The following is a 25015-nucleotide window of genomic DNA, read 5'->3' as shown; positions in this document are numbered from 1 at the left end:
ATTTTGCCTTGTCCGCATCGAAAATCGTCACTAGGTACTTACTGCAGCAATCAGAAGGTTATCCGTGTAGAACACACAGCCAAATACATGCTCAGCAAACACGCATTGCTAACAGTTGGTATGAATTGATAGCTGCGCAGCGTCCAGCTGGACCTGTCGGCCTTTGCGGCCCAAGCTCCACAACGGCGCACGGCCATCGCCGCTGGACGACGGCCTAGGACCGTTGCGAATGATGCTTTCGCGTCTCCGACGCATTTCTGACGGCGTCAGACCGTCTGCTGAGCCTTCCGAGTCGGTGACAAACGCAGGTATCCCAGGCGAAGATGAAGAGGAGAACGAGAGTCCATGACCCTTGCTTCTTGACAAGCTCCAGATCGAGGTGCTGCTTTCCCTGCTTTGCCTCGCGTCGCGCTTGTGACGCACGGCAGAGGAAGAAAAGAATGACACTGACACATGGCTGCAGCTTGATTCAAAGCGAGGTCTCGCGGACATGCCTCCTGGGGCGTAGGGAAGGCGTTTGGCATGCCCATCACACCTCGACACAGATCCAAAGGCAAGGGAGCTGAAGGGCGAGAGGGAGGATGTGCAACATCTATGTGTTTGCCGCGTCGGCCTCCTATTGCCATCTGTTCTGCCTCCGCCACTGATGTCATCTTCCCCATCAGTCGATTCACAGCATGACCCTAGAGTATAATGTGTCTGCCGCGAAAATTGTTCGGCGCTCCAACGGTTGTCGCCGTCTTCGCGGCTCTGCGCGGGACTGATCTTCGTCCTCAGCTTTGAAGGCGCAGTTGTGGCTGCCGCACGTGGCGTCTTGCTTTGAGAACTTAGGTACGACGAAGAATATTGCGAGAGAATACGCGATAAGTCGTCGTTGGCCCAAAACGGCGTTCCGAGAGGTGTGGGTGGCAACTTCAGCTGCTGTTCCTGTTCTAGAGTATGAACTTGCGCTGGCACTCGCGCCGGCGCCAGAGCCGATGTTGTCACAGACCGTAACCCGTGCGACAAGCCGGACGCAGGAGTGGCGGGTGAACCCAAGAGCAGTGATGACGAGCGTGCAAGCTGAGCGGTCGGGCTGCCGCCCGGCTCGTAGAGGTTTAGTCGTCGAGCACGGAGAGTGGAAGCTGCAGGCTGCACAGGCGAGGCCAGGATCATTCGCTCGTTTGTCACGCCGCCGTCATTAATGCCTATTCTAGGTGCAACACTACCGTGTTCTTCGTGGATGACGTCAAAAAATGGTGTAGCCCAGTTTAGCGTGCCTTTGGGGCGAACCGGCGTCGTGTTGCTTCTGGGACGACCAGTAGCGACAGTCAAGTGCGCGGCACACAAAGTGGGAGGTTGCGGCTCTCCAGAGCCAGAGCGTCTCCTGCTATCAGTTGGCAAGCTCAGAAGATTGTGTAGTGATTGCGGCGAGTTGCGCACGAAGCTGTCGCGCAGCGTCAGACTGAGGCGTTTCATGCCCGACAGCGAAGAAGTGTTGGAGTTATTGGACTCTTTGCTGCCCATACGCCTCGCGTCATGGAGGGCATGCGCCTGCTCTTGGGCAGAGGTAGATTCCGCCCGCACCTGGTCCTGCGCGTCTGAGCATGGAAAGCGTAGTGTTGAGGTTGACAAGGGGGCGTACCATTCCATTCGCGATCTTAACGACGACGCTGGCAAGAAATGCGCAGTGGAAGCATCAATCGCATCGAGAAGCATGTCATCGTAGTCCCTGCTTGTGTATCGTGCCGGAGAAGGTATGGAACTCGGCGAATCTGAGGCCAACGGAACCTTCGTCACGGCTGACTCGTCGCTGGCGATCTTGGCGCGACGGCTAGGAGGAAGAGGGAATCGCTCCGTTTGCCGCGTTACACCATCCAGCTCGAAGGTGGGACTTGCAGCCTCGGCTAACCCTGCGTCCTCTTCTTCCCGGATATCATCTGTAAGACTGGCAGACGTGTCTGAGAGCACAAAAAAGCTACCCCTCTGACTATTATCAATGTCGCTGAAGGCTGAACCGCTTGCGGTTGTCTCCTTGTTTCCTTTGCGCAGGTGCAAACCGGCGGAGATACGACGCGAGGTCATGTCTTCAAACCCGCCTAAGGCGCCAAACCCTGCGAAAGCGGAAGCGGCGCGGCGTTCGGTCTCTGTTTGAAACTGTAGACGAGCTTGATGAACGAGAGCCAATCCGTTTCCCTCGGAGTGACCGAGATTGACAATGCCGGTGGCAAGGCACAGATCAAGATTCGGGTCAAAGCCCATATGGCCACTGAGCCGAGGGTTGCCTTTCGATGGCGATCTTCTGGCGAACGGAGTCGAAGTCAAGCCTGGCTGTTGGTACGGCGACGGCATGAGTTGGTTGAGCAGTTGCAGATGTGAGTATCGCTCCAAGAGGCAGTCCATGTTGCGGCGGCGTGAGGAATACTTTCAGGTGCGCAAAGATGATCCCCCGTGGGCGGCAGTACAGATGTTCTATACACCCCTGCTGGGCGCTTTCTTGCAAAGCGAGCAAGGTAGAACTAATTGTGGCATTAGGTAGCTTGGAAGCGGGAGGCACTTACCGCGGAGCTGGCCTGCTGACGCTCGATCTGGGCTGTGGAAAGGTTGTCAGAGTGGCAGAGTCACAGCGCTGCGTTGCAGTCCTCTCGCTCTCATTTGTCACAGCTGTCGAGGCGTGCTGCTGCACGGAGCCTTGTGCCATCTTGAAGAATCAGCAGTCGGATGGGCTCACTGAGAGTATCGGCTGAAGCGTGGTTTCGCTTTCGATAGACCGGGAAGCCACGAGTGGGTGTCAGATCTACTCTTGTAATGTTTATGAGAATCTGATGAAATCAAGTGCTATGAGTAGACCCCAGGGACAGTTTCGGCATGCAAACGACTGAGCAGAACGTCATTCCGTGATCTCCCCTGCCGCGTGCCACCCGGCGAAGGTGCAATCTGTCTGATGAAAGTAAGATTCCACCGCGACCAGCAGCGGGATGTATGAGGTCCCCTTTCGTTTACTTGGTGGTATTTTGAGTATTCGGCGCAAAGGGACATGGTTTGAAGGGCATGAATGGAAGCAAGCAAGGGACCAAGTAAGCAAGCACCAACGGGGCGCAAATATCATGCGCGCTGCTTGTTTCGGGAGTTGATTGGGGGCCACTGAGGGCGGACAACCCGAATCACATCCAACGGTGCATGCAGATTGCACGAAGAAAGGTACATGGGTCTCGGAGCTATGTCCAATGCTGTAGATGCAAACTGGATGCGATATGTGCATGGCAACGATATGCCATTCTTGCATTTGTCAGGGTGTCTGCCATGGTCCAGGCCCACAAGCAGCACCAGTTTGTTGTTTGTTAGGGTCCACGCAAGTGACAGCCATGGTGGGGGATACGCACGGGATGCCCGCACAAAGGTACCATCGCCGTATTGCATGATACATGGCACATACGGTGCAATACCGATTTCGGCGTCTCAAGCGTTCCTCAACTGACAAGTTACTGGCCAATAGAACGGCGATGCGTCCAAGCTCCAAATGAAAGCCCGCCCTCGCCTAACCAAGTCCCACCCGTTCCGTGGATCTACAGAACGAGTGGGTTCGTCGCCATGTATGCATATCGATCCATAGACGAAAGGTTCGACAACAAGGACCGAGACACTGCTTCATACCTAGTTCACGTTGCGATTCTTTCCTCTGAAGCGGCGGAGAAGCAAGACATAGCAAGAGAAGGAGCCTAGCTAGCTGCCCTGGCGGATCTCCTTCCGTCCACTCTAGGCTTCGCTTCCGGACCTGGACCATGTCACTGCGCTTCCACAGAGGAACGCCAATCATCACGCTCTTGTGAGCTCTAGCTTGTCTGCACTTCCCCATAGAGAGCGTCGCGCCTGTCATGCGCAAAAGGCAGGCGCCGCGCCCCACTGCTATGCCAATGACTCACTTAACACCAAACCTTGATGTGTGCCCTGCATTCCGGTTGTGCTTGCAGTCACGATCCACGGTCGCCATTGTCGCGCAAAGCGCTGCAGCTCCTGCGTAACAATGCCGGGCACGTTAGGCTCCCTTCGCAAGCCAGCGGAGGTCTGCTCGCCACCTCTCTTGAACTCGCAAGCGGCAGCGGCGCCGGTGCCGCCAGTCCCTTCCTGCAAAGTGCAAAAGATCGAGATGAGGCCGCAACGAAGGCGCTGTCCGACGAGGAGGACGACCGTAGCGGTGTTAACTCATCAAAAGAATACGCAACGGAATGGCTAAAGCGTGCTGCCAGGTCCGATTCTTACGGAGGTGCAGGTCAGTACGGCGAGTTCGAGCTTCAGATCCAAGATCGACATGCGCAGCCACCGACCGATTCGCAGATGAAGAGCATTCTGCGGTATCTCAAAAGCACGCCGGTGCCAGCAGTTACGCCGCCACCGGAATTTGACCTCGCAGACACAAATTTCCTCGATACTAGTGCTGAAACAGGTGTGAACGGCGCAAGAGTGGCAGGCGCGGGTGCTGGCTCGTCGACTGGTGTGAGGCCGAACACAGCGGCGGCTCTACGCAAGATTCGTCAGCTGCAGATGAAAGCGCAGGTTGCAAAGGATGCCGCAGAGCGCAAGCGACACGTGCGCTTACTCGATGCGGACCTCACGGTAGACTCGCTACCGCGGCCTCCGATCGAGCCGGCGATGACGCCAGAGACCGAAGGCGATGATCCATCAGTTATTCAGCAGCAGCAGCAACACCCCCAGCACCAAAAGCAGCCGGCTTCCCACCTCGACCATCTTTCGTCCGCAAGCAACCCCGCAAGCACCCCGAGCATCCGCGATGGACCGCTCTGCGTCTGGTGGGACGAGGGAATGGCTGCGACGAGCGTGGCAGGTGTGCAAGCCATGCTTGAACGAATGAAGGAAGTCAATGCACAGCATGCGTCGAGCCGGAACGGCGGTGCAGGCTGTCTTGTCATGTGATGTAAAGCTCGTTACGCGCCTGTTCGTTCAGTTTCGAACTTTTGTCGTTATATTGACAGTCTAAAGAATGATATATGGCAATCCTTGCCGATTGCATCAATGTATTACATGCATGGGATTCATGTTCCTCTACTCCTGTATCCCTTGATCTGCGTGGTGGAAAATGCCTTTTACAATCTAAATACGCCCGGACAGGGGTCGAGCGATCGCACAAAAGCTGAGGCGGATCGTGGAGAGAGGAGGGGAGGAGCGGGTATTACAGTGATGGTGTGTTTGGACTCTTGATGCCCCGATGACTTGCGCGGGGAAAGTCTTTTGAGGACGAGGGGAGGTCGAGAAAAGTCGGATGTTGGCCACGGTGATGAGGAAGACCCGGTGTAAAAAGAAAAATTTAACAGTGAATGGAAGGAGGCAGACGCTAAGTTGGAAATGAGAATGCGATGGGAACAGCGCGGGTTGGGCCGGCTGTTTATGCTGATGCCAAGGAAGTGTTACAGGTGAGAATACGACAGCACAAGGCGCCTAGCCACTGGCAGTAACGGCTCGCGTGATCTGCTCGCGTGCCCACGCGGAGATCTTGCGCGTTTCCGACCCGTTGCCCTTTGCTCGCCCTGCTTTGACGAGCTCCGGAACCCACATCTGCCTGAACGCGTCCTTGAGTTGTCCGTTGGGGAAGGCGCTTGCCAGGTCGCCGAGTAGCCCGATCGCGCCACGCAGAAGCGATTCACTCCTTTCGAACGGCGTGTCGTTGACGATCTTGACAAAGCCGAAGGTGCTCTCCACGTACGGCTGAAGAAGATCGACGCGGTTGTCTGAGCGCAGACCCGACACGATGCCAACGTACGCCTCGGCGATGCCTTCGCGAAGGCTGTTGATGTAGTCGATCAAATCATAGTCTTCCGGGTTGGGGGCTTGCATAAGTGCCGCTTGCCCGAGACCGGTCATGGTCGTGGCCAGGTATGGCTCAAATTGAGCGCCAATAGCAATGGCAATGTCGCCAAAGCACGAGAGAATCGGTGGCTTGACACTTCGGTTGAGAGTGGGACTCGAAAGATTCTCAAAGAGCACTTTGACAAAGGTCTCGCAATATGGCGCCGATCCTTTTCCGAGTGCTCGGCAAATGTCACCGATGAGGCCAACGCTAATGGAGCAGAGCTGGTACTCCTCGTGCGACTGTAGACTCTGCACCATGAATGGCAGGAAGGCATCGAGGTACTTGGAAAAGTCCGCTTCAAGCGCAGAGATGACAGCAGCGACGGCAAGGAACGCGTCTTCGAGTGCAGTTGGCAGCTTGGTTCCATTTTGAATGAGCGTGAGCAGGCTGGTCATGATGCGGTCTGCAATGGGCATGATCTCCTTCTGCAATGTCCGGACGATAGCCTGGATGACAGAGCAAAGGTTGCTCTGGAGCTCAGCCCAGTTGTTGCGGTCGTCCATGCCGACGAGCTGGGCGGCCATGCCATTGAGCTGCTCTTGCCTTTCGAGGACAGCGACGAGCAGGTTGCTCACGTGCGGCAGACAGTCCTTGGCAGCGTTGTTTGCAGCAGTCGCGAGGGCCTCATACGCAGATGTCCGCGAGTTGGACTCGTTGCCATCGCGTTGCGTTGCCTGCAACAGGTTGGAGATGATGGCTTCGTAAAAGGGTGAAATGGGTGAGGTTGGTGCCAGATCGACGTTCTCAGCGATCGGCTGAGCTGGTCCGCCCATTTGTTCACACAGATTCATGATGGCCCAGCAGCAGTTGGTTGCGATGCGAGGCTGGTCGTGCAGTGCAGCCAGAAGAGCCTGCACCAGCGACGGTAAGACGCGCTCCCCATCGATCGTGTTGACAAGCAAGTCCGAGATCCGACCAAGCGTCCACGCGGCGGTGTCCTTGACAGGCACGCTGGTGTCTCGAAGCATCTCGATGATGCTCGGCAGGGCCTGCTCGACCAGAGGCGCCAGTGTCTTCGCGTCAGGTCCATCCAGAATGGAACCGAAGCACATCACTGCTGCGTCCCGAGATCTCCAGTCCTGGTTCTTGATGTTGCCTTCGATGAAAGGAATGGCGATCGGGACGATGGGGTCTCCGACACACTGCGCAAGCAAGCCGACGCATACACCGGCCGCCTTTGAAACGTCCCACTCGTCCTCGTCTGCGTCCTCCTCCTGTTGCTTAAGTAGATCCAACAAGACTGGGAGAATCTCGGAGCTGGCTATCCGTGCGAACTGGAAGCAGATACTGCTTGGCTCCTCGCCGTATTCGCTCGCTTCTTCCGCCTCCAGCGTCAAGCCAATCTCAACTTCGCAGACTGTCGACCAGAACTCGACTGCCTGCAGTGCGACCTGCTGATTTGGATCCCTCATGCCAAGAACTGTCAAGCCGAAGAGCGCCTGTTCCATGTAGAAGCGCATTTTGTCGTAGTACAGCGACATGATCTTGACCAAACATTCGTACGCCGCGACTTTGATGTTGCTGTCCTGGTTCTGTGTTGCCTCGCAGATCACCTGCATAATGTAGTTTCGCTCTCCTTCCCGCTCAAAGTTGGCCCGCACAAACACGAGAGAGTTCAACAAGGCTTGAAGGGCTGCTAGTTGCACTTGTGGTACCGGCTCCTCTTTCCGTGCACCCTGAATGACAGCTGTGAGGATCTCATTCGATTGATCTCGGAGTGAGTCAGTGCTTTGCTGTGGATCGTAAGAGCCGAGTCAATGTCAATCTCCACCGTACACTTCAACTTCGTCGTGCTCACCAAGCTTTCGCAAGTGAACCCAATTGCCTGAAGGGCTGCCTGTCTCAGCTTTGCGTTACCTTGGTTTTGGCTGGCAGCGAGCAATTGCGCGATCAGGTCTTTCCACCCGCCCTGCGGGATTTCAATCGCTGCAATGGCGGCAATGACCTGACCCGCCTGCGTTGAAGCCTGCGAGTTCTCTGTGGTGAGAGTCTGAAGAGACTTGCTCTTGACATCTTGCTTGGCCGCATCGTCGAGTGCAAGCCAGCGTCCTGCGTACTCGGTCGCACGAGCGGCATCGCGCGCAGAGAGGGCGTTCTTGACCGCGACACCAGCCGCCGCTCGAATGTGTGGCAGAGCTGCTTCACTGGCAAGCTCGGCGGCGAGCATCATCATGTACGACGGCTATCGGATAGCAAAGGCTTGTATCAGCAAAAGTAGTCAGGGTCTTCTGACAAAGCTGAGGACCTCACATAGCTCTCCCGCGCGGCAACCTCGAGCTTCTGTTCGGCATCCTGTCGAACGTTGGCGTCTGATATTTTAGGTGAGCACGAAGGGTGTAAGTGAGCAGCTCAACCAGCAGTACAGACCATCCCATCATAGGGCAGATATAGTGGAATAAGGTGGCTCACCCGGAGACAGCGTATTTGTAAGAAGTTCGCCAGCGTTCATCTTGGGCAACGGAGTTGACTGGGCTGGGAAAATTGTTTCCGGTCGACAAGCTTTACTTCCTCCAGCGATCTTTGTGCCTCCTCTGTCTGCGTATGTCAAAGCAGCGGAGATCTAGCTCACTTGGGGCAGAACGTAAGGGACTGGGCTGGCAGCCTCGGCTTCGACGGTGGGTGGGAAGATACGAGAAGCTTTCCGCAGCGAGTTGCTGGTGCCCAAATTCTGGCGATATCTCAGGGGCAGCTTCCAAGTCTCGCAACTGTTCTCCAGCGTCCCTGCTTGCCTTTCAGCGTGACTGCTAAAAGAAATCAAGCCAGATGAGCAATGGAAGTCGAGCGGCTCGAGGCGAAGTTGAGAGGGGGGTTGAACTAATTAAATCTGCCGAAGAACTCTCTCTTTGGGGATCATGAATTTTGGCAACGAGCGCAACTGGACGCGAAGCGCGAAACCAACACTCGGCCGAAGAGAGAGAAAGTTGAGGCGATGAAGCAACGCATGTACGCACAGTAGCCAGTAGGTTGCAGACACAACACACATGGGATGGGGGCACTGGGCGATTAGTAGGGCACGAGGTGCTGTCTTTCTTTCCTTTTTGTTTCAATCCGAATAGCTAATCGGACCATTTGCGCACCGTAAAAGAAGCAAGTGTCAAGACCACCCCCGACAGATTCAAGTGCAACCCCATCTATGCTTTTTACCCTATGCGTCCGAGCGCATTTGCACGTACAAAATAAGCAGCGCGAGCCGCCGCCGGACTGAATCTTTAGCGAGGTTTGGTATACATGTAATGTCGACCGAAGATGCTCGATGCTCTGCGCTTACCACCTTGATGGAAATAAAGCTCAATTCTGCACTTCACCCATATGGTCCCCGACGCGAACCATAGTTTCCAGGTTCTTCCGGCTGTTTGCCAGAATATCGTCGTCCCATTTGATCTTGGCCTGCGGCGGAAAGATGTGAATGACCGTTGAACCGCCATACGCAAAGTATCCAATGGAGTCGCCGCGCTGCACGTTGGTGCCTTGCGCGACATCGTAACCGATGGAGCCGACAAGCATCGCACCGACATGAACGCTGGCTACTGGAATGGGTTGCAGGCCTGATGGTTTCCAAGTCATGATCATCACATCGCGCTTGTTGGCGGTGAAAACATTGAAGTCTTCGTTGACAGCTTGAGGCTGCAAGACAACGGGGGAGGGTCGCGTGAGCTCATTGGTCTTCAACAGATCGAGACGAGACTCACGTTGACAGTGTAGTATTCTCCTGCAAGCTGCTTCGTGGCACCAACCACAGCGGGGCCAACGGCCGAGTGCCAACGATGGTAGTCGGCAGGGGCGAGTCTAAAAATGACGACGTCGCTACCTGGCGTAAACACCTCGTCGGCCAACTTCTGATCATCGAGTAGGTTTCCAATGGTGAACTTCTTGCCTTTGACCCAGATCTCTTTGGCCTCGTCTACGCTACTGAAGACGGTCATTCGGCAATCCGCAGCCGATGAAATGACCCGATCGTTCTCATGATTTGCGATCGGTCTCGCACCAGGCTTGAGCTTACGGTAGAAGAACTCATTGAAGCAGGTATACGATGCCGGATCCGGGTTCAGCAGCTCTGACGTGTCAAGCGAATAAGTTGCGATGAATGATTGAATGTGTTCAAGCACGGCCTTCGGGTTCGAGCTGTCATCATAAACCCGTCCCTGCCGAATAGACGAGGATTTAAGCAGCTCCTCGATGCTTTTGTATCTAAGCAAGGACTTATCCTGGCTACTAGAGAAAAGCAAGCTGTAACAGAGGGGATACGAATTCAGCACGGGCAGAGCATGGGGCCAGGTTATTGGTTCACTGACTGCATGCCAACTGAGGAACATGGCAAAAGCGTTAGCCATATAGCTCCCCTCTGTGTCTGGGCTGATCAAGCGCACCTCGAACGTAAATAGGCATGCTCTCGAAGACCTCCGTCTGCGGTCTGCCATTCTGGGCTCGAATAGCAACGTAGTTTCCCATATGATGCTGATTGAACAATTTGTCTAGTCTCTCTTCTAGATGGTCCGGCCAGAATTTCTTCCACCATTTTCCGTGTGCGTGGGTCGAAGCAGCTCCGGGCGTCAGAGCGCCATGGCCGTCTGCTAAGGGACGCAGCTTCTCCGCTGCAAGAGTACAGTTTTAGTCAGTTACCGCAAGGTCATACCTATGTCGTCGTAGAAATGTGAGACTACAAGGGGCATCACTCACGGTGATCAGGGTGAGACGACTCATTGATCATCTGCTCAAACAAACCTGCGATGTGCTCCAACTCATCGCCTTGAGGAACGTGCTCGCCCTCCAGGGGATGCGGCACACTAGGTTGGTTCTGAGCTGTCGAAGGCATCTCATGTAGAGGATTGTGATGGACCTACAGGGAGCGTAGCTAGGCAGGGAGAACGTCCCTATTTCAAGAGACCAAACGACGAGGAACAATGGTCAGCTCAAGCCTGGTCAAGCACGCAGGACAAGACTGTGCTCGAGTTTGTCCTCAGCGCCGTGCGAAGCCGTTTTCCGACTGTAGTGAACGAGACTGCATGAGTTAAAGGGACGCAAAGATGTCATTGACGCGCGTTCGTCATCGTCTTAACTCCCTTGGGTCCATAGAGCTGCCCCAAAGTCCATAACGGGTTGGTGCCGCAAGGCGCAAGTCCAGAGCCCCATGGCATGAGGACCAAAGGTTACAAGGGTGGGGCGGGCGGGGCTCCTCGCCTGATCCTCGGGCACGGCAGCATCGCAGTGCAGAACACTCTCAATGCTAGTATTTGACTATGCGAAGGGGGCCGGCGGCCCAGCATAAAATTGGTGGCTCAAGCCACAGCAGACAAGACATCTTTGCCGACCCTCTCTCGACATCATCCCCCAATTTTCCGGTGCAGAAGGCGTGTGGCCCGTGAGAATCCAATACCTTCGGGGATCACGCCGAGGGTCGCGGAGATACCAGAGGCTTTTCCAGGGGCCGAGCCAAAGTCCCCATTGCAACCGAGTTAACGCAAGAACGAGACCCGGAATCGAGACGCGTTTCCCCGTATTATTCCGGATTTTGAGCCACCCTGCTGGCGTGGTCCTCGTTGGACGCCACTCGGCGCCGTGTTTCCATTTCGAGTCACTTCACCCGTACACAGGGCGCATGCGGTGGGGCTGGGGCGGAACGGCCTAGGCCCTCCCTCCCTCAATCTGTCGCCTTGCCGCTTGGCCTTTGACAATCGAGCGCAGTCAAACCGTCGCTGGCAGAACCATCCGCGCATCTCACCCACCAGTCGCCCATATTGTCTCCCCTGCCAAAACTCATCCGCCCACCCAGTCACCCACAACTGCCACTACCACGCCGCAGCCAGAGAGACCAACACAAAGACACAGCTCATAGCAAATCCAAGCATCCCACACCGTATAGTCAAGGTAAGCATGAGTCCCTCTCTTTCCACAATTGGTCCCCACTGACTGAGCCATATAAACGCCCGTATTGACCTCTGTTGATGCCATCAAATCACGCATTCCATCGCGTTTGCTTGTCAACAGAATGTGAGTATATTCTGCTGGCTCCACGGGGCCCGCTGCACGCGTTCCGAAGCCGCCATAGGGCTGCCTCCTCCCCCAAGACGCCGTAAACGCGTTTTCCAGACCTGCTGGGGTTCCAGGGCTTTTCCGGGACGCGTTGATGCTACCTCGCAGCAATCGAGACGTGTCGTTTGGGTTCGTCATGATGGGCTTTCCGGCAGCACGTATCGCACACTCGCGGCTTTCTTGTCCTCCATGGCAATATAGAAACCAAGACTGACGCTTGAAATATTTTGCTCCCTCTAACCCGTTTGACGCGCATACAGCCGTTCAAAATGGCGCCAAAAGCAAATGCAAAGGTTGCGTCGTCTACTACTCGGAAGACCAAGAAATCCAAGGACCCGAACGCAATCAAGAAGCCTCTCTCTGCATACATGTACTTCAGCCAAGCGCAGCGCGAACAGGTCAAGCTCGAGAACCCAGAGGCTGGCTTTGGTGAGTTTGTTGAACCGTAGGAAAGGACAAGAATGCATCTCTGGTACCGTGTGGGCGCGACTGTTGCAATTCAACATCATTGCGAGAGGCATGCGCGCGCCTTGATCCTGTATGCTTGCTTTAGCTGTCGGTGCCTGCAGAAGCGCGCCCACATGCGTCTCCGATGCACATTCGTGCGCTGACCGTGTTTTCTCTGCCAACGCATCTCTCCTTGCCGCCCATGTCTTTCCCCGACACAATCACCGCGCCGTATTGTTCGCTATGTGGCAACGCTGTCCGGTCAAATCCCTTTCGTTGATACTATGCAGGTGACGTGGGGCGTCTTCTCGGTGCAAAGTGGAAGCAGATGACCGACGACCAGAAGAGGCCATATGTTGCGCAAGCCGATGCGGACAAGGCGCGTCACGAGAGGGAGAAGGCAGCACGTGCCTAAGACCTGCGACCCTTGCAGCGCTTCGCCCACTCTAGTTGCTACCATGCAACAGCCCAGGCAACAAGGCGGATCACAATCGGCGGAAGCGCATATGGGCCTACCTGCACTTGTTCCGGATCACTCCCTCTTGCAGACCCCACCACTGCTACCAATCACGACACGCTCGCTTGCTTTGCCGCTGAGCGCTGCGAGCAACCCACATACTACTTTGTCTTTAACTTGTTCCACCCTCCTGACATTGTACTTGTACGAAGTCAGCATGACGCACGTCAACCGCTCGTACTCGGAGAAAGTCCGTGTTTGTAATATCACCTCCCCGCCTTCTTTCAGAACATTTGCTGCACCACATGCGCCTCAGAGAAATGGGTTGGCGCTCAGACGAGCAGTTTTAAAGTTCAAGCGTGGATAAACGATGCAACATTTCACTTGGCCTTTGATTGGGCTTGCTGCTGCACAGCCCACGCCTGCCTGCGCTTCGTCGTGTCGTACTTCCTTGGTCCACCTTGCGCGGTGAGCACCTCGACGCCATTCTCCGTGATGAGCAACGTTTCTTCCGCGGCGGCAGACCACGCGCCGTCGGTTGTCGTGACGGTCCAGTCGTCCGGCCAACTGAGATCCTGCCACTTGTCGCCCAAGTTTAGCATTGGCTCGATTGTGAAAATATGTCCCGGCTGCATCACGCCATATGCCTTTTTGGTCTTGTGATGGAAGACGGTCGGCGAACCGTGGAAGTAACGGCCAATGCCGTGGCCGGTATAGTTCTTCACCACTGCGCACCCCTGTGCTTCAGCGAGTGGCTGAATCACATGCCCAATCGCACCATAGGGGATGCCGGGTCCGCATAGGGATATCGCCGCGTCGAGACAGGCTCGAGCGGTCTTGATGAGCTTCATGGCGTCTGCATTCTCTCGCGCCTTCTCGCCAACTGCGTAGGTGGCATTCCTATTACCGATGGGGACGGCAACGAGTCAGTAAGCAAAATTGTGTGAAACGACAGACAAGTAAAGCTTGACTTACAAGTCGCCATGAAAGCCTTTGTGAAACAGCGTCACATCCAGATTGATCGTGTCTCCATCTTTGAGGACGGTCTGGTCGGGGATTCCGTGGCAGATAACCTCATTTATTGATCTGAAGAACGGTCCCAAGTGATTCAACACGTGTGTGTACTTGTCGCTCTGCACTATCCACACTCACGTGCAGATGCTCTTTGGATAGCCATGGTACCCCAAAGGCGATGGGTAGCAGTCGCGCTTGATCGCTTCCTCGACGCATATCCGGTCGATTTCATCCGTTGTGATCCCCGGTCGTACCGCTGCACCGCAGATGTCGAGGACCTCTCGGGCGAGCTTAATAAGCGATAGTGCGTGACAAGAAGGTATTTAGTATCGACCACGCCAGCGCATGACAAGCTGTACTGTGCAACGCTCACAATAGCAGCTTTGCGTACACCTTCTTGCTCTTCTTTGCTGTTAATCTTGATGTTCTTGCTTTGAAAAAACTTCGACAAGCGACCAGCACGTATCAGCATCCAAGTTAATGTTCGCGATCACCCCGTTGGAACATTGGAGCCGTCGTCGCAAAACAGACACCTGCACATGGAAAAGAAATGCGAGCAGGTGCGCACCTCGTACCACATATCCCACTGCAGCCTGATGCCTTCTCTGGAAATTATGCTCACCGATTCGCGCGCATAGTTGGGTCTGACAATGTGCGAGGGTACTTTTGACTTGGGCGAGAGCGGGTAGGCAGGCCGAAGGGGCCCGGAGTACTTAAAGGTGGGGAAAGGGTCATATGATGTGCCGCCTTCCTGCAGGGAGAGGGGATCGGCTGCAGCTGACATTGCTGTGAGTCCAATGGGTGCGCGTGCCGAGGATGATGACTTGGAAGGCTGTCGGTTGAGTTGAGCTCCCCAGCATGAACAACCAGAAAGATGCTGCAAAGACTGCGAAGTGAGATGACCTAGAGTGCATGAAAAGGCTATGGTAAAATACAAAATGTGGCGCCAGTGCGAGCACCGCACAGTCACGAGCTGCAGCGTGCTGCGTGAACTTGGGAGGCGTCGAAAGAAAAAAAAGGTTGCACCGAAACTTGAGAACTTGCGATGAACACGCAAGGGGGCGAGATTAGAAAGCGAGTGAGGCGAGGAGAGAGAGAGCGCGCTGGCACCTCTGGGACGCTGGACGGGTCCCGTCCCAGCACAGCGGCCACATCGTCTCGTCGAGAGTCGGTGAGAATCAATGACTTCATCATCGATCTGGGATGAGAATTGCACTCCACCTCTTACTTCTCACCTACCAGGCGTGGTGTCCAGATCCTGGATCTTGACGACTCGTAGATCATCTCAGCACTGCATACGCACAGCAAGACGAGATATTCAAGTAACGATGGTCCGCACTGCTCTGACCCGCTCGACCGTGGCCGGCGCTGTCCGCGCAAGTGCGCCTGCCCGCAGGGCTGGTGTCGCTATGGCTGTTCGCAGCAAGCATACTCTGCCCGACCTTCCGTACGATTTCGGTGTAAGTGAAGGGACTGGTGTATATGCTTCGGATACAATCAGTTAAAGCTCATTGGAAAGGAGACTCACGAACGTTATTGTATGCCTCACACACTTATCGTTCTTGCATTACTTGTGCGGCGACTTGGGTTCTTGTTTGCACCTGGGTGTTTTGCTTTCCGCAATGCAGGCGCTCGAGCCCGCGATCAGCGCGCAGATCATGCAGCTGCACCACCAGAAGCACCACAACACATACGTCACCAATCTGAACGCGGCCGAAGAGGCGATGAGCGATGCGCTGGCCAAGAAGGATGTCAAGAAGGCGATCGCAACCCAAAAGGCGCTCAACTTCAACGGCGGTGGTCACCTGAACCACTCTCTGTTCTGGACCAACCTGGCTCCTCCCAAGCAAGGTGGAGGAGAGCTCAGCGCTGGTCCTCTGCAGCAGCAGATCGAGAAGGACTTTGGCAGCTTGGATGGCCTGAAGAGCAAGATGAACACAGCACTCGCGGGCATCCAGGGCTCCGGATGGGGGTGGCTCGGCTACGACAAGGAGAAGGGCAAGCTGGACATCGTCACTACGGCCAACCAAGACCCTCTCATCAGTGAGTCCTAAGCCTAGCAAGCTGTTGGAGGGAAACATTCGCTGATTCTACCTTGATATCTTGATTATCATGCCCTCTTAGCCCACATCCCACTCATCGGCATCGACGCGTGGGAGCACGCTTACTATTTGCAGTACCAGAACGTCAAGGCCGACTACTTCAAGGCCATCTGGTGGGTTTGCGTACAGCCTGCCTCCCGGTGGTTCCTTTTGCGGGCGCTTGTCGACTTACTGACGCTCACTTCGCGCTCCGCAGGGATGTAATAAACTTCAAGGAGGCAGAAAAGAGGATGACGTCCGCCTGAACTCAAATAGAGAGAGAAATTTAGCATGTGGGCCGAAGGCGAAATGGATAGCAAATGCCCACTGGTTCGCGCCAGCGTGATTGTAGTTGGTCTAAAAGCCGCCCGTAAATGCGAATGAGAAAGAAATTCGTGCGCCCGAGCGCGGAGCTTTTGGTGAATCATGTTACTCCTGCTTGTGTGTAGCGAGTGGTCTGCTTAAAGGGCGTCTTTGAGTGATGATGGAGGAGCCACACATGGAGACCAGTACAGGGCTGACGTCGCTTTTTGCGCTTGAATCAACGTCGTGCGCTTGAATCAACGTCACTCTTTCGCGAGCAGGCGGGGACTAAGTAGTGCGTGCCGTATTGAACACAGGGCCGAGTCGTGACTCCTTCATTGCCCCAGCACTGCCTCACATATGTCGAGCAAGGATACAAAAGAGGCTTTGTGGATTCGCCGAATCTCTGGTCACGCGAACAGATGCATCCACTTATGTGAAGATACAGCGAGCAACAAATTCTACATAATTCACCAGGCGAGCATAGCAGAGAAACATGTATGGCCAACTCGTCTCTCGTTAGCGGAATCACCGACCTGATCCAGGGACTTGTTAACATCATTGTTGCCATTTGGCACTATCCATTAATGCGATCAAAGCGATCTTCGACACACTCGTCAATGCTATCAGACAAATTGGAGCCGTCATCCTCTGTGAGTATCTCCTTCGCGAAGTACGAGCATACTTGCACAGCTTGGTTCGAAAAAGCGAATCGCTGAAGCTTGTTGCATCAACTCTTGTTCCGCAGCGCCTGCCCCGCTAGGTCTCCACGTCGCAACCGCGGCAATTGCAATGCGCTCGCGTCTGCACATGCAGCAAAAATTGTGCTAATCAGCGTTGTCGCTAGTGTTCTTTTCATTCTGTCCAACATGAAGGCAGGCAAGAAGTTCAAGAGCTCTTGGAGCCAAGTCGCGCGGGGAGAAAGGTAGGGTAGACAGACGCGGCGCCCATTGTAATGGAGAACAGGGAGAACGACGGACACCGCTTGCAAGGGAGGCCGGATTTACGTGCCCTCAACCCGTATAGTAAGCATGTTTATATAACACTTGAACACGCTGCCTCTTGACGTGCTAGAATTTGGAGCATCTGTACAGAGGTTGAAGTGGGACGTTGTGGACAGTGACATAGACATGACCGCATCGGCGTCTTTCCAATAAGTCATTGGTGTTCTCTCGATTGTAAAAACCACCTCCTTGTGGATCCTAGCTATCCGAATGCCTGCAATCTGCATACTGCGCACGGACCTTGCATCAGGGACACGCCTGGCGCGCTCCGCTGGAGGGGGGGGGCTGCCTGCGGGCGGCTTGCCCCCGTGCAGAGTCTGACTCGCTCTGTTGTGGTGCCCCGCCTGCCGTCAAGAGAGTGCCAATGCGTTTCACCAACTGCTTGCGAAGGACAAGGCTCTCGATCACATCGTTTCTGTTCACCCAGCGTCCATTCTATGCACTGTCCAACAGTCTCGCAGCATATTGCAATCGCCGATGAAAGGCTTCGTAGAGCACGAAGGTCTCCACAGTGTATCAACGACTAATAAAAGGGCCGCTCACGTTGGAATCCTTCACTTTGGAAGGAAGTCACCCTCTTCATCGCCCCACTACTCCTTTGTTTGTTCGCCTCTGAACAGCTCTTGGAAACGAAGCAAGTGCTTGTGAGCCACACCATGACCGATAAATCACACCCTTCTGCCCGACCGGCAGCTCGCACGGTGCTCAACTTGGGCAACTTGCCGCCTAAGAAGATTCTTCCTGATGTGAGTCGGATGCGGGCATTCGTAGGAGGGAGCGTGAGCGAGAGCGCTATTCATCTCGTCCCTCGGCTGACCTCCCTTCTTCGCCCTGGTCTCGATTGATCAGCGCGACACTCCACGAACTCCATCGCGCGTGGATCCCAACAACCCGCCATGGCCCGCATACAGAGGCTACCACGAGTTCTCTTTTGCCCACGAGACGATGGGCAAGCGTCTCCCGACGATCTTGGGCAAGGCGATCGACGATACGATCCGCACGCTTAACGAACAGCACGACGAAGACAAGATCACCGACTTGGCTGCGTGCGTCAGTCGGATGAACCAGCTCATGAAGGATTTGAACAACAACGCCAAGCTTAGGTGCGAGTAGACCTTTCGGTCGCCCCCGTGGATTGGCGCCGGCTGCTGACTGAAGCGTTTAAACTTTTTTTGTAGGCCGATCATTGATGATTCGGAAGCTGATGTATCCCTGTGGAACAAAGAGATTGCCAAATTCTTCCGAGGTGAGCGGGCTCGATTTCGCCGAGTTGATGGTATCAGGCTCACCCCTCCTCTTCCTGTGCACGCTCTTGCCCATAAACAAACAACGCTACAGGCAAGACATTCATGAACGCACCTTGGCTCTTCGCCGAGGCGTACAAGTACCGCCGTCTACACGAGTGCTTCAGCGTGTCAAAGTACTGGAAGGATTACGACGTCTTCTTCAGGCAAAAGTGCGATACCTTTTCGCGTTCCAGTCAGGCAGTGTTCGAGCTTTCAACTAGATTCGCAGAGCCGTTCCAGCACGAGCCTGGCGCGACAAGAGATGAAAAGTCAAAGGCCAAACAGCTCCTCTTCCACGAGCTGACGCAAGTCTCGCTCTGGGGTAACGCTGTGAGTCGCGTTCACCCAAGCAGATTCTAAATACTTCTGAAACATGACCTTCTTCATCGCTCTACTCGCAGACCGACTTGTCACTGCTGATCAACATGACCGAGGAAGACATCAGAAACTTGCAGTCCACCGGAGGGGAACACCTGGCAGACACAGAAAAGAACATCCTTGGTAACCACCTCGAGCAGCTGTGGAGCTTGCTTGGCAAGATGAAAAATGGACGCATTGACTTTGTTCTGGACAATGCCGGTGAGTGCATTCCGCCCTCGTCATCAGAGCAGCGCATCTCACCTCATGGTCAAACTATTGTATGTGTGTATGTGCAGGTTTCGAGCTGTACTGCGACATGGTCTATGCCGACTGGCTAATCCAGTCGGGCATCGCATCCGAGGTCCGGTTCCACGGCAAGCGCCTGCCCTGGTTTGTATCTGACGTCACGCGCAAGGACTTTGACTGGCTCATCAATACCATGGTCTACGGAAGCCTTTTCCCCAACGGTACCGACGCCGAGCTCGCTTCGCTCAAGTCTCTGGGTCAGAGATGGCAGAGCTATGTCAGGCAGGGCAAGTGGATCTATGAGCAACATCCATTCTGGTGCACTGTGAGTACCAATGCCAGCTATCTGCGCTTCTGATGCGCAGGTTACAGCAGTCTACGAGTGGCTTTTAGTTCCCAATTGCTGACCCAATCTGCACTGCCTTTTGATTCTGTTTAAATCCAAGGGCTACACCTTCTGGTCCATCTCGGGCGAGGTGAGCAGCGGCTACGTGCACGCGAGGCGAGGGTTGTCACTGCGTCATTCCCGACATCTGACGAGTTGTTATTCTGTGTACACAGGCACCTGACCTGTTCTTGCACCTTGCCGACTCGGACTGCGTCTTCTTCAAGGGCGATCTGAACCACCGAAAGCTGACTTACGATTGCCAAGCGTAAGTCGCTCATGGAACAATGCTAAGCGGTTGTCCCTCAACATTTTACTGATGCAGCGGCCCTGTTCATCCCTGCTCACTCCGTGCAGTCCCAGTGACACGCCCTTTGACATTGCCATCGGCCCGCTCGCAAGCGAGGACGGCGCGCCACCCGTGATTTCCCTGAGGACGATCAAGTCGGACGTCGTCGTTGGCGTCGATAACGCCATCGCTCAGAGGTTGGATCAGGAGGAGCCTGGCTGGAGAATCTCTGGCAAGTATGCAGTCGTTCTCATGTCCGAAGGAAGGCCCGGACAGCCGGTTCGATTTGACAAGGGGCCCAACGCGGTGTAATCATTTCGAGCCGCCCGCTGCTCTCGAGAAGCCAATTTCGCTTGTACTCTCCACACCGTCTCTAGATTGCTTTTGTTTCCCCTGCTCCGTCTCGACATGCCTTTAGAAATTTGGATTGATGTTTCAAGCTAGAAGCATTGAGCCGAAACGACCATGCCTTACAAATACAACTTTGATGGCCTAGCCATAGATAGTGGGGACTTCCCTTTCCGACGCGGTGCCTAATGGTGTGAAGGAAGCATACAGCCCAGGGGAAAACGAATTGATTAAGCCCGGCACTGACACCCTCATCAGTTTCATAATGATGAGGACGTGGAGGAGCCCAAAAGAAACGAAGCTAAGATCAGCATCCATGCCCGGCCGTAGAAGACCGTAGACGAGGAAACAAGCGTTGTCGTTGTGCGCGCTGAGAAGCGACAGCGCTCGGCCAGGCAGGATTGTGGCGATTGTATGCGACAGAGATGCAAGATATATTGAGACATCCGGTAAGTTAGAGATGTCACCGATGCATAGGTGTGTAGATGCAGATTGTATGGAGTGCCTTGTTGGGCAGATGCTCAACGAGGAATGCGTGTTGGAGCCAGTGGAGGTGAGAGGCCGATGGAGCGAGAACTTCGTTGTCGCCCTTCTTGCTACGACACAATGAGGTGCACGTCACCGCCCCCCAAACGTGCGCCTTCGAAAGCCATCTGAACATCATCGTTGTTCTTCATGATGATACGATCCCCGTCCTCGTCAATGTACCGCAGCTTGATGCCACTTTCTGGAATGGAGCCACGGCCGGCGCAGACGCGCACCTTATTCGCGACCTTCAAAACAAGGTCGTCAAACGAAATTGTTGCAAATACCGCCTGCGTGAAGCGGTCCTCTCCAACCTGGACGATCAGTTTGATGACGTTCGACCCGGCCTGTGCATTTATGGATGGGCGACTCGGTTGAGAGCCGACACCAGAGCCCCCCGAACTGCCGCTCCGTGTGATGGGTGAGCTGCCGGTCGTCGAATCGGGACGCGAGCGTGCCGAGCGTACCGAGTCGACAGTCGAGACGCTGGAGCTCGACAAGCGCTTGTCGACTTCTCTAGCATCGCTGGCGAGATAGCTCAACATGCTCGGCCCTCCTTGGCTACTGCTGCTCCGCGCCTGGTCCTTGCTTGGTATGGTCGACGCGGGTGATGCACGCAGCTGCTGCGGTTGCTGACGAAGGTGCTGCATCGTAGCTGGCAAGTGGAAAGCTTGCGGGTTGCTCGCTGAGCGGCTCCTACTGTGCGCTGAGCCTCTCTTGTCATCTTGCGGAGCGGCAGAGCCAGGCGTCACCGTTCGGTCCGCAGCCTCGTTCATGAAGACGCTCGCATCAGCAGCCTCGCCATTGGGCACATCATTACCCTGCCGAGGCGGTCGTGGATACCCAGAGAAGCCCTGTGCTGCGTAACCGACCGGCTGTCTGAGCTGTCGACTGCTGGAAGCCTTGCGTAGTGTCTGTTCTGCGGAAGTGGTAGCGCTGACCGAGTTCTGCCTCGGCACAGGTGGAGGTACCCCAGCTTGCGCTCGCCACTGAGACATGGTCGCCGAGTCCTGATCCGCGGTCTGAGCACGCGGACGCAGCATCTCGTGGGATAGGGAGAGTTTGCGATCTCTTGTCTCGGCTGGTTGCGATAGGCGACCACCGAGTGGGGTGCCGCGTCCGGAGAAGCTGTCGTGCGAGGCAGCGCCTTCCTCTCGAAGTCCTTCAATCTTGTCGTCGTCGAAAACATCTTCGCCCGAGTGATACCCGGCCTGGGACTCGGTTCGCGTGAGCGGGAAGAAACCACCTTGTTCTGTGACCGGCGTCTGCGGGAAGTGGCTCTGCGTCTGTGTGATGCGACGGCCAAGGGCCCATGTGCCTGCCATGTTGCCAGACGGTGAGACGCCCCCGGCACCGTATTGCGCTGCCAGCTGTTGCCGCCGGGCCTGCACGTCCTCGATGAGTTTGTTCAACGCCGTCTGCCATTGCTTGAGCTGCTCCTCGTTTTTGCACCGCAGACTGAATGACTCTTGATCGTAATCACCCCTCCACCAGACTTGCAATGAGTGCTGTCCACTTGACAAGCCCGTAGCCGCTGCGTCCCCAGAAACAGTGATGGCCGAAATCAGCAATGGGTGGAAAGTAAATCAGCAAAAAACGGTGCACTCACAAGTCATTTTGTTGTTGGCAAAGGCCCCGGTGACGTTATTGATGAAAATACGACCTTTGAGCAAGAGCGTCGTCTTCGACTTCTTTCCGCCAGGCTGTTGCATCTGCCCAGACTTTTGCTTCAGGAGCGAGTTTGACTTGGAGTTCTTCTTGTTGACGTTCGGCTGCACCTCCTTGCAACACAGTAGGATTTTCTCGAACAAGTACACATGGTACTCTCGATCGGTATCTCCTTTGGCGACCATGAAGACATCTGAAAGCAGTAGATGGCCAAAGGTGAGAATGTTATGCCCTTTCCAATCCTCCACGCGCGTGCTGAGCTCCTGCACGAGTTGTGCATTCTCTTGCAGGCGCCTCGTCTCATTCACTCGATCCGCTACGCCTTTGATGATCGAGTAACCGTCTCGCAGCTCGTCAAGGTATGGTGCATCTGGTGCGGAGCGTTTGATGAGTGAGTCAAGGATGAGATGGTACTTGCAGATTCGCTGAACAGGCTTGATGAGGAAAGTTGGCAGCTCGTACACTGGCTCCAAGTAGCAATCTTCTGTGTTCGGCATGCCCCTCATGCGCTGAGAGCAAAGATACTGTGTATCAGCGAATGCTGCTCTGCTGGATGCACTAAAATAGCTAGCATTGATGCTCACCATAATATTTGATGCCTCTGCGCTGATGATGTCAAGTGCTTGCGCGTAATTGGCGCAGAAAGGCTCGTAAACCGTGAAGTCTCGTTCCTACAGCAATTGATTAGGGTCTGTGAGCATTCATGCACCGTGTTCATCAGCACAAAGCCGCACAACTTCACTCACCATTGTCCGGAAGACATGGCCAAAATGCTGATCATCTACCGGTCTCCTCGCGTTCTCCTCTACACAGATCAAGAACCTGCGCTGCACGTCCACCATGGTGTTAAGATTACCGAAGAGATTGTGGATGGTGTCGGCTGGCAGGATAGCATTCTGCGAGAGGGACTTTGCGAAAGCCTGCAGCGTTTCGAGGTCCATGACGTATTTGCGCTCGGTATCCAGGAGCTCGCGTACGACACGTGCTCGCTCATCGACCGGCTTGCTGCCACCCGCTGCCGCCTCAATCTCGTCCTCGTACGCAGGTTTCTGCGAAGGGACGAGCAGGCCGCGCTCTTGAAAAGCATCGAGCACCTTTGACACTGTCCGGATGACACGGACGAAGCCATTCGTGTCGTTGAGATATAGCTGGGAGATGGTGAAGATCTCCTCGGTATTGAAGCCAAGATGCGTCTTGAGCGCCATGATAAACTTGGCAACGAGCTTCTTGCACTCGTTTGCATTGTTTCGGGATGGCGCTGGCGTCCCATCTGGCGCTGTTACAGCTGTAGCTGTGGGCACCGAGGTGGGAAAGTGCTGATCAGCCGGGAGCAGTTGGTTCAGGAGGACGCAGAGCGGGGAGCCGAGCCGGAAGAGCTGCCAGAGCTGGGTGACGGGGTCCGACATGCCAGCGGGCGATCTTGACGAAGATTGTGTACCATTGATGGAAGAGCTGGCTCGTGACTTGGGCGATGGTGGCCCGTTGGGACTGTATGAATCAGTAATGGGGCTGGCTGAGCCTCCGTCTTCGCCATCCTTGCCGTCTGCCCCGCTGTTCTCGCTGAGGTAGGCCGGTCCGAATCCATCCACCCTCCACAAACGATCTCGCAGCATGAGGCAGCTCTGATACAGTGACGAGCCAGCACCTGCCTGCTTGTTGATCATATTGTTCGCTGCTTGCGGTGCGCCAGCTTGCAAGGGTGCTCCACCAGGTCCTGCTCCTGGGATCAACGAAGCACCTATCCCACCATCTGCTGATGACGATGATCCTGCTACTGCTGTCAAGCCCATCGCGTTGGACCCTATTGATGTTGATGCTGGTGCGACAATCGTCGAGCCGGATACGAGTGAGGTGGTGGATGCATTCGACAAGCCAGGTGTCGAAGTGCCACTCATATAACCGCCATTCGTGCCTCCAACATGTCCATGCCCATTTGGTAGCCCCGATGGGCCAGCTACACCGCTGCTGTTGCCACCGCCAAAGGGATATGCATTCCCCGGAAATGTAGCCGGCCCCGGCGAAGCCGTTGGCGGTACCATCGATGCTGGCAGATTCAGATGATGCGACTCAGCCCCAAAGCCATTCGAAACGGACTGCTTGCGCCTAGGCAAGAAGCCCGAGACCGTTGACGTAGCCATGGCGGGGTTGGTGTGATTAAGAAGCCCTTCTCGCCGTGCTCAATCTGAATGTGAATACGACCGAAACCCTGGACTAGTAATGAGAAAGGAGCCGCGCGAGGCGGCGAGTTCTTAAAGAGTCCACAGTGTTGGGGATTTGCTTCACAGGAACGACCTTGGCTGAACTCAGCACAAGTAAGCCAGGCTCTGGTCTGATCCGTTCTGGCTATTGGTAGTGGCTGTGCCGCTGATAATTCTCAGGGCCGAGGTCTGAGATAGGATGAATGTGTCCGAGTGCTGCTCAATCAGCTCGCTCTTCAGTGCGAAAGTCCCCGCTTGGTCTAGATAAGGTCTGCCCAGAGAGAAGGCTCGCAAACCCCCGCAGAATCGATGAGACGAGGATCTGGCGGGCTAAGCGAAAGACAGTCGAGCAGTGTGGAGTCGTAAGTGTGTCCTTGAGCTGCTTGTTCAACTTGCAGCTCCTTCTGCTCTGTCGTCCTGGATGAGCGCCGGGGGGGCCGGGAGGATTTCTCGATCCTCGACTGGATGGTACTTCGAGCCCAGTAGGGAGTAGGGAAGCCCAGTCAATCGCCTTGGTTCAATTCCATTC

General features: G+C 55.1%; 9 protein-coding genes across 9 annotated transcripts; 4 read left to right on the top strand and 5 right to left on the bottom strand.

Moving 5' to 3' along the window:
* Positions 1–108: 108 nt before the first annotated feature.
* On the bottom strand, positions 109–2382 carry K437DRAFT_265686 (uncharacterized protein; the record flags this gene model as incomplete). The annotated part of the gene is made up of 1 exon (XM_013391025.1): positions 109–2382. One exon carries the CDS (start codon positions 2380–2382, stop codon positions 109–111), a length of 2274 nt encoding a protein of 757 aa, XP_013246479.1.
* Positions 2383–3674: 1292 nt separating this feature from the next.
* Positions 3675–5044, top strand: K437DRAFT_253001 (uncharacterized protein). Its single transcript, XM_013391024.1, has one exon. It carries the CDS (start codon positions 3919–3921, stop codon positions 4909–4911), a length of 993 nt encoding a protein of 330 aa, XP_013246478.1. The 5' UTR covers positions 3675–3918; the 3' UTR covers positions 4912–5044.
* K437DRAFT_253000 (putative karyopherin beta-1 subunit) lies at positions 4985–8641 on the bottom strand. The gene is made up of 4 exons (XM_013391023.1): positions 8255–8641; positions 8096–8154; positions 7644–8027; positions 4985–7578 (listed from the first exon to the last, which is right to left on the bottom strand). Exons 1-4 carry the CDS (start codon positions 8292–8294, stop codon positions 5434–5436), a joined length of 2628 nt encoding a protein of 875 aa, XP_013246477.1. The 5' UTR covers positions 8295–8641; the 3' UTR covers positions 4985–5433.
* A 342-nt stretch (positions 8642–8983) lies between these two features.
* Positions 8984–10824, bottom strand: K437DRAFT_252999 (uncharacterized protein). The gene is made up of 5 exons (XM_013391022.1): positions 10523–10824; positions 10213–10437; positions 10138–10147; positions 9535–10072; positions 8984–9469 (listed from the first exon to the last, which is right to left on the bottom strand). The coding sequence occupies exons 1-5, from the start codon at positions 10656–10658 to the stop codon at positions 9134–9136; spliced, it is 1245 nt and encodes a 414-aa protein (XP_013246476.1). The 5' UTR covers positions 10659–10824; the 3' UTR covers positions 8984–9133.
* A 1308-nt stretch (positions 10825–12132) lies between these two features.
* K437DRAFT_218621 (uncharacterized protein) lies at positions 12133–12737 on the top strand (the record flags this gene model as incomplete). The annotated part of the gene is made up of 2 exons (XM_013391021.1): positions 12133–12304; positions 12613–12737. Coding segments are annotated over 2 exons (297 nt in total), but the record flags the coding sequence as incomplete, so codon positions are not given.
* Positions 12738–13159: 422 nt separating this feature from the next.
* On the bottom strand, positions 13160–14577 carry K437DRAFT_218693 (methionine aminopeptidase; the record flags this gene model as incomplete). Its single annotated transcript, XM_013391020.1, has 5 exons — positions 13160–13679; positions 13755–13865; positions 13932–14083; positions 14167–14224; positions 14372–14577. The coding sequence occupies 5 exons, from the start codon at positions 14575–14577 to the stop codon at positions 13160–13162; spliced, it is 1047 nt and encodes a 348-aa protein (XP_013246474.1).
* Positions 14578–15029: 452 nt separating this feature from the next.
* Positions 15030–16287, top strand: K437DRAFT_252996 (putative SOD2-superoxide dismutase precursor, mitochondrial). The gene is made up of 4 exons (XM_013391019.1): positions 15030–15253; positions 15422–15836; positions 15918–16008; positions 16092–16287. Exons 1-4 carry the CDS (start codon positions 15122–15124, stop codon positions 16138–16140), a joined length of 687 nt encoding a protein of 228 aa, XP_013246473.1. The 5' UTR covers positions 15030–15121; the 3' UTR covers positions 16141–16287.
* Positions 16288–17639: 1352 nt separating this feature from the next.
* Positions 17640–20137, top strand: K437DRAFT_241850 (DUF89-domain-containing protein). The gene is made up of 9 exons (XM_013391018.1): positions 17640–17927; positions 18031–18284; positions 18360–18427; positions 18520–18797; positions 18869–19046; positions 19124–19398; positions 19520–19549; positions 19635–19726; positions 19816–20137. The coding sequence occupies exons 1-9, from the start codon at positions 17838–17840 to the stop codon at positions 20057–20059; spliced, it is 1509 nt and encodes a 502-aa protein (XP_013246472.1). The 5' UTR covers positions 17640–17837; the 3' UTR covers positions 20060–20137.
* Positions 20138–20552: 415 nt separating this feature from the next.
* On the bottom strand, positions 20553–24557 carry K437DRAFT_3872 (uncharacterized protein). Its single transcript, XM_013390917.1, has 4 exons — positions 23035–24557; positions 22873–22959; positions 22230–22797; positions 20553–22154 (listed from the first exon to the last, which is right to left on the bottom strand). Exons 1-4 carry the CDS (start codon positions 24424–24426, stop codon positions 20692–20694), a joined length of 3510 nt encoding a protein of 1169 aa, XP_013246371.1. The 5' UTR covers positions 24427–24557; the 3' UTR covers positions 20553–20691.
* Between the last annotated feature and the right edge of the window lie 458 nt (positions 24558–25015).

The sequence above is a fragment of the Tilletiaria anomala genome (genome assembly GCF_000711695.1).
Source record: "Tilletiaria anomala UBC 951 chromosome Unknown K437scaffold_1, whole genome shotgun sequence".
Taxonomy (NCBI): Eukaryota; Fungi; Basidiomycota; class Exobasidiomycetes; order Georgefischeriales; family Tilletiariaceae; genus Tilletiaria; species Tilletiaria anomala.
The sequence above is the reverse complement of the archived record's forward strand: the minus strand, read 5'-3'. Positions and strand labels throughout refer to the sequence as shown.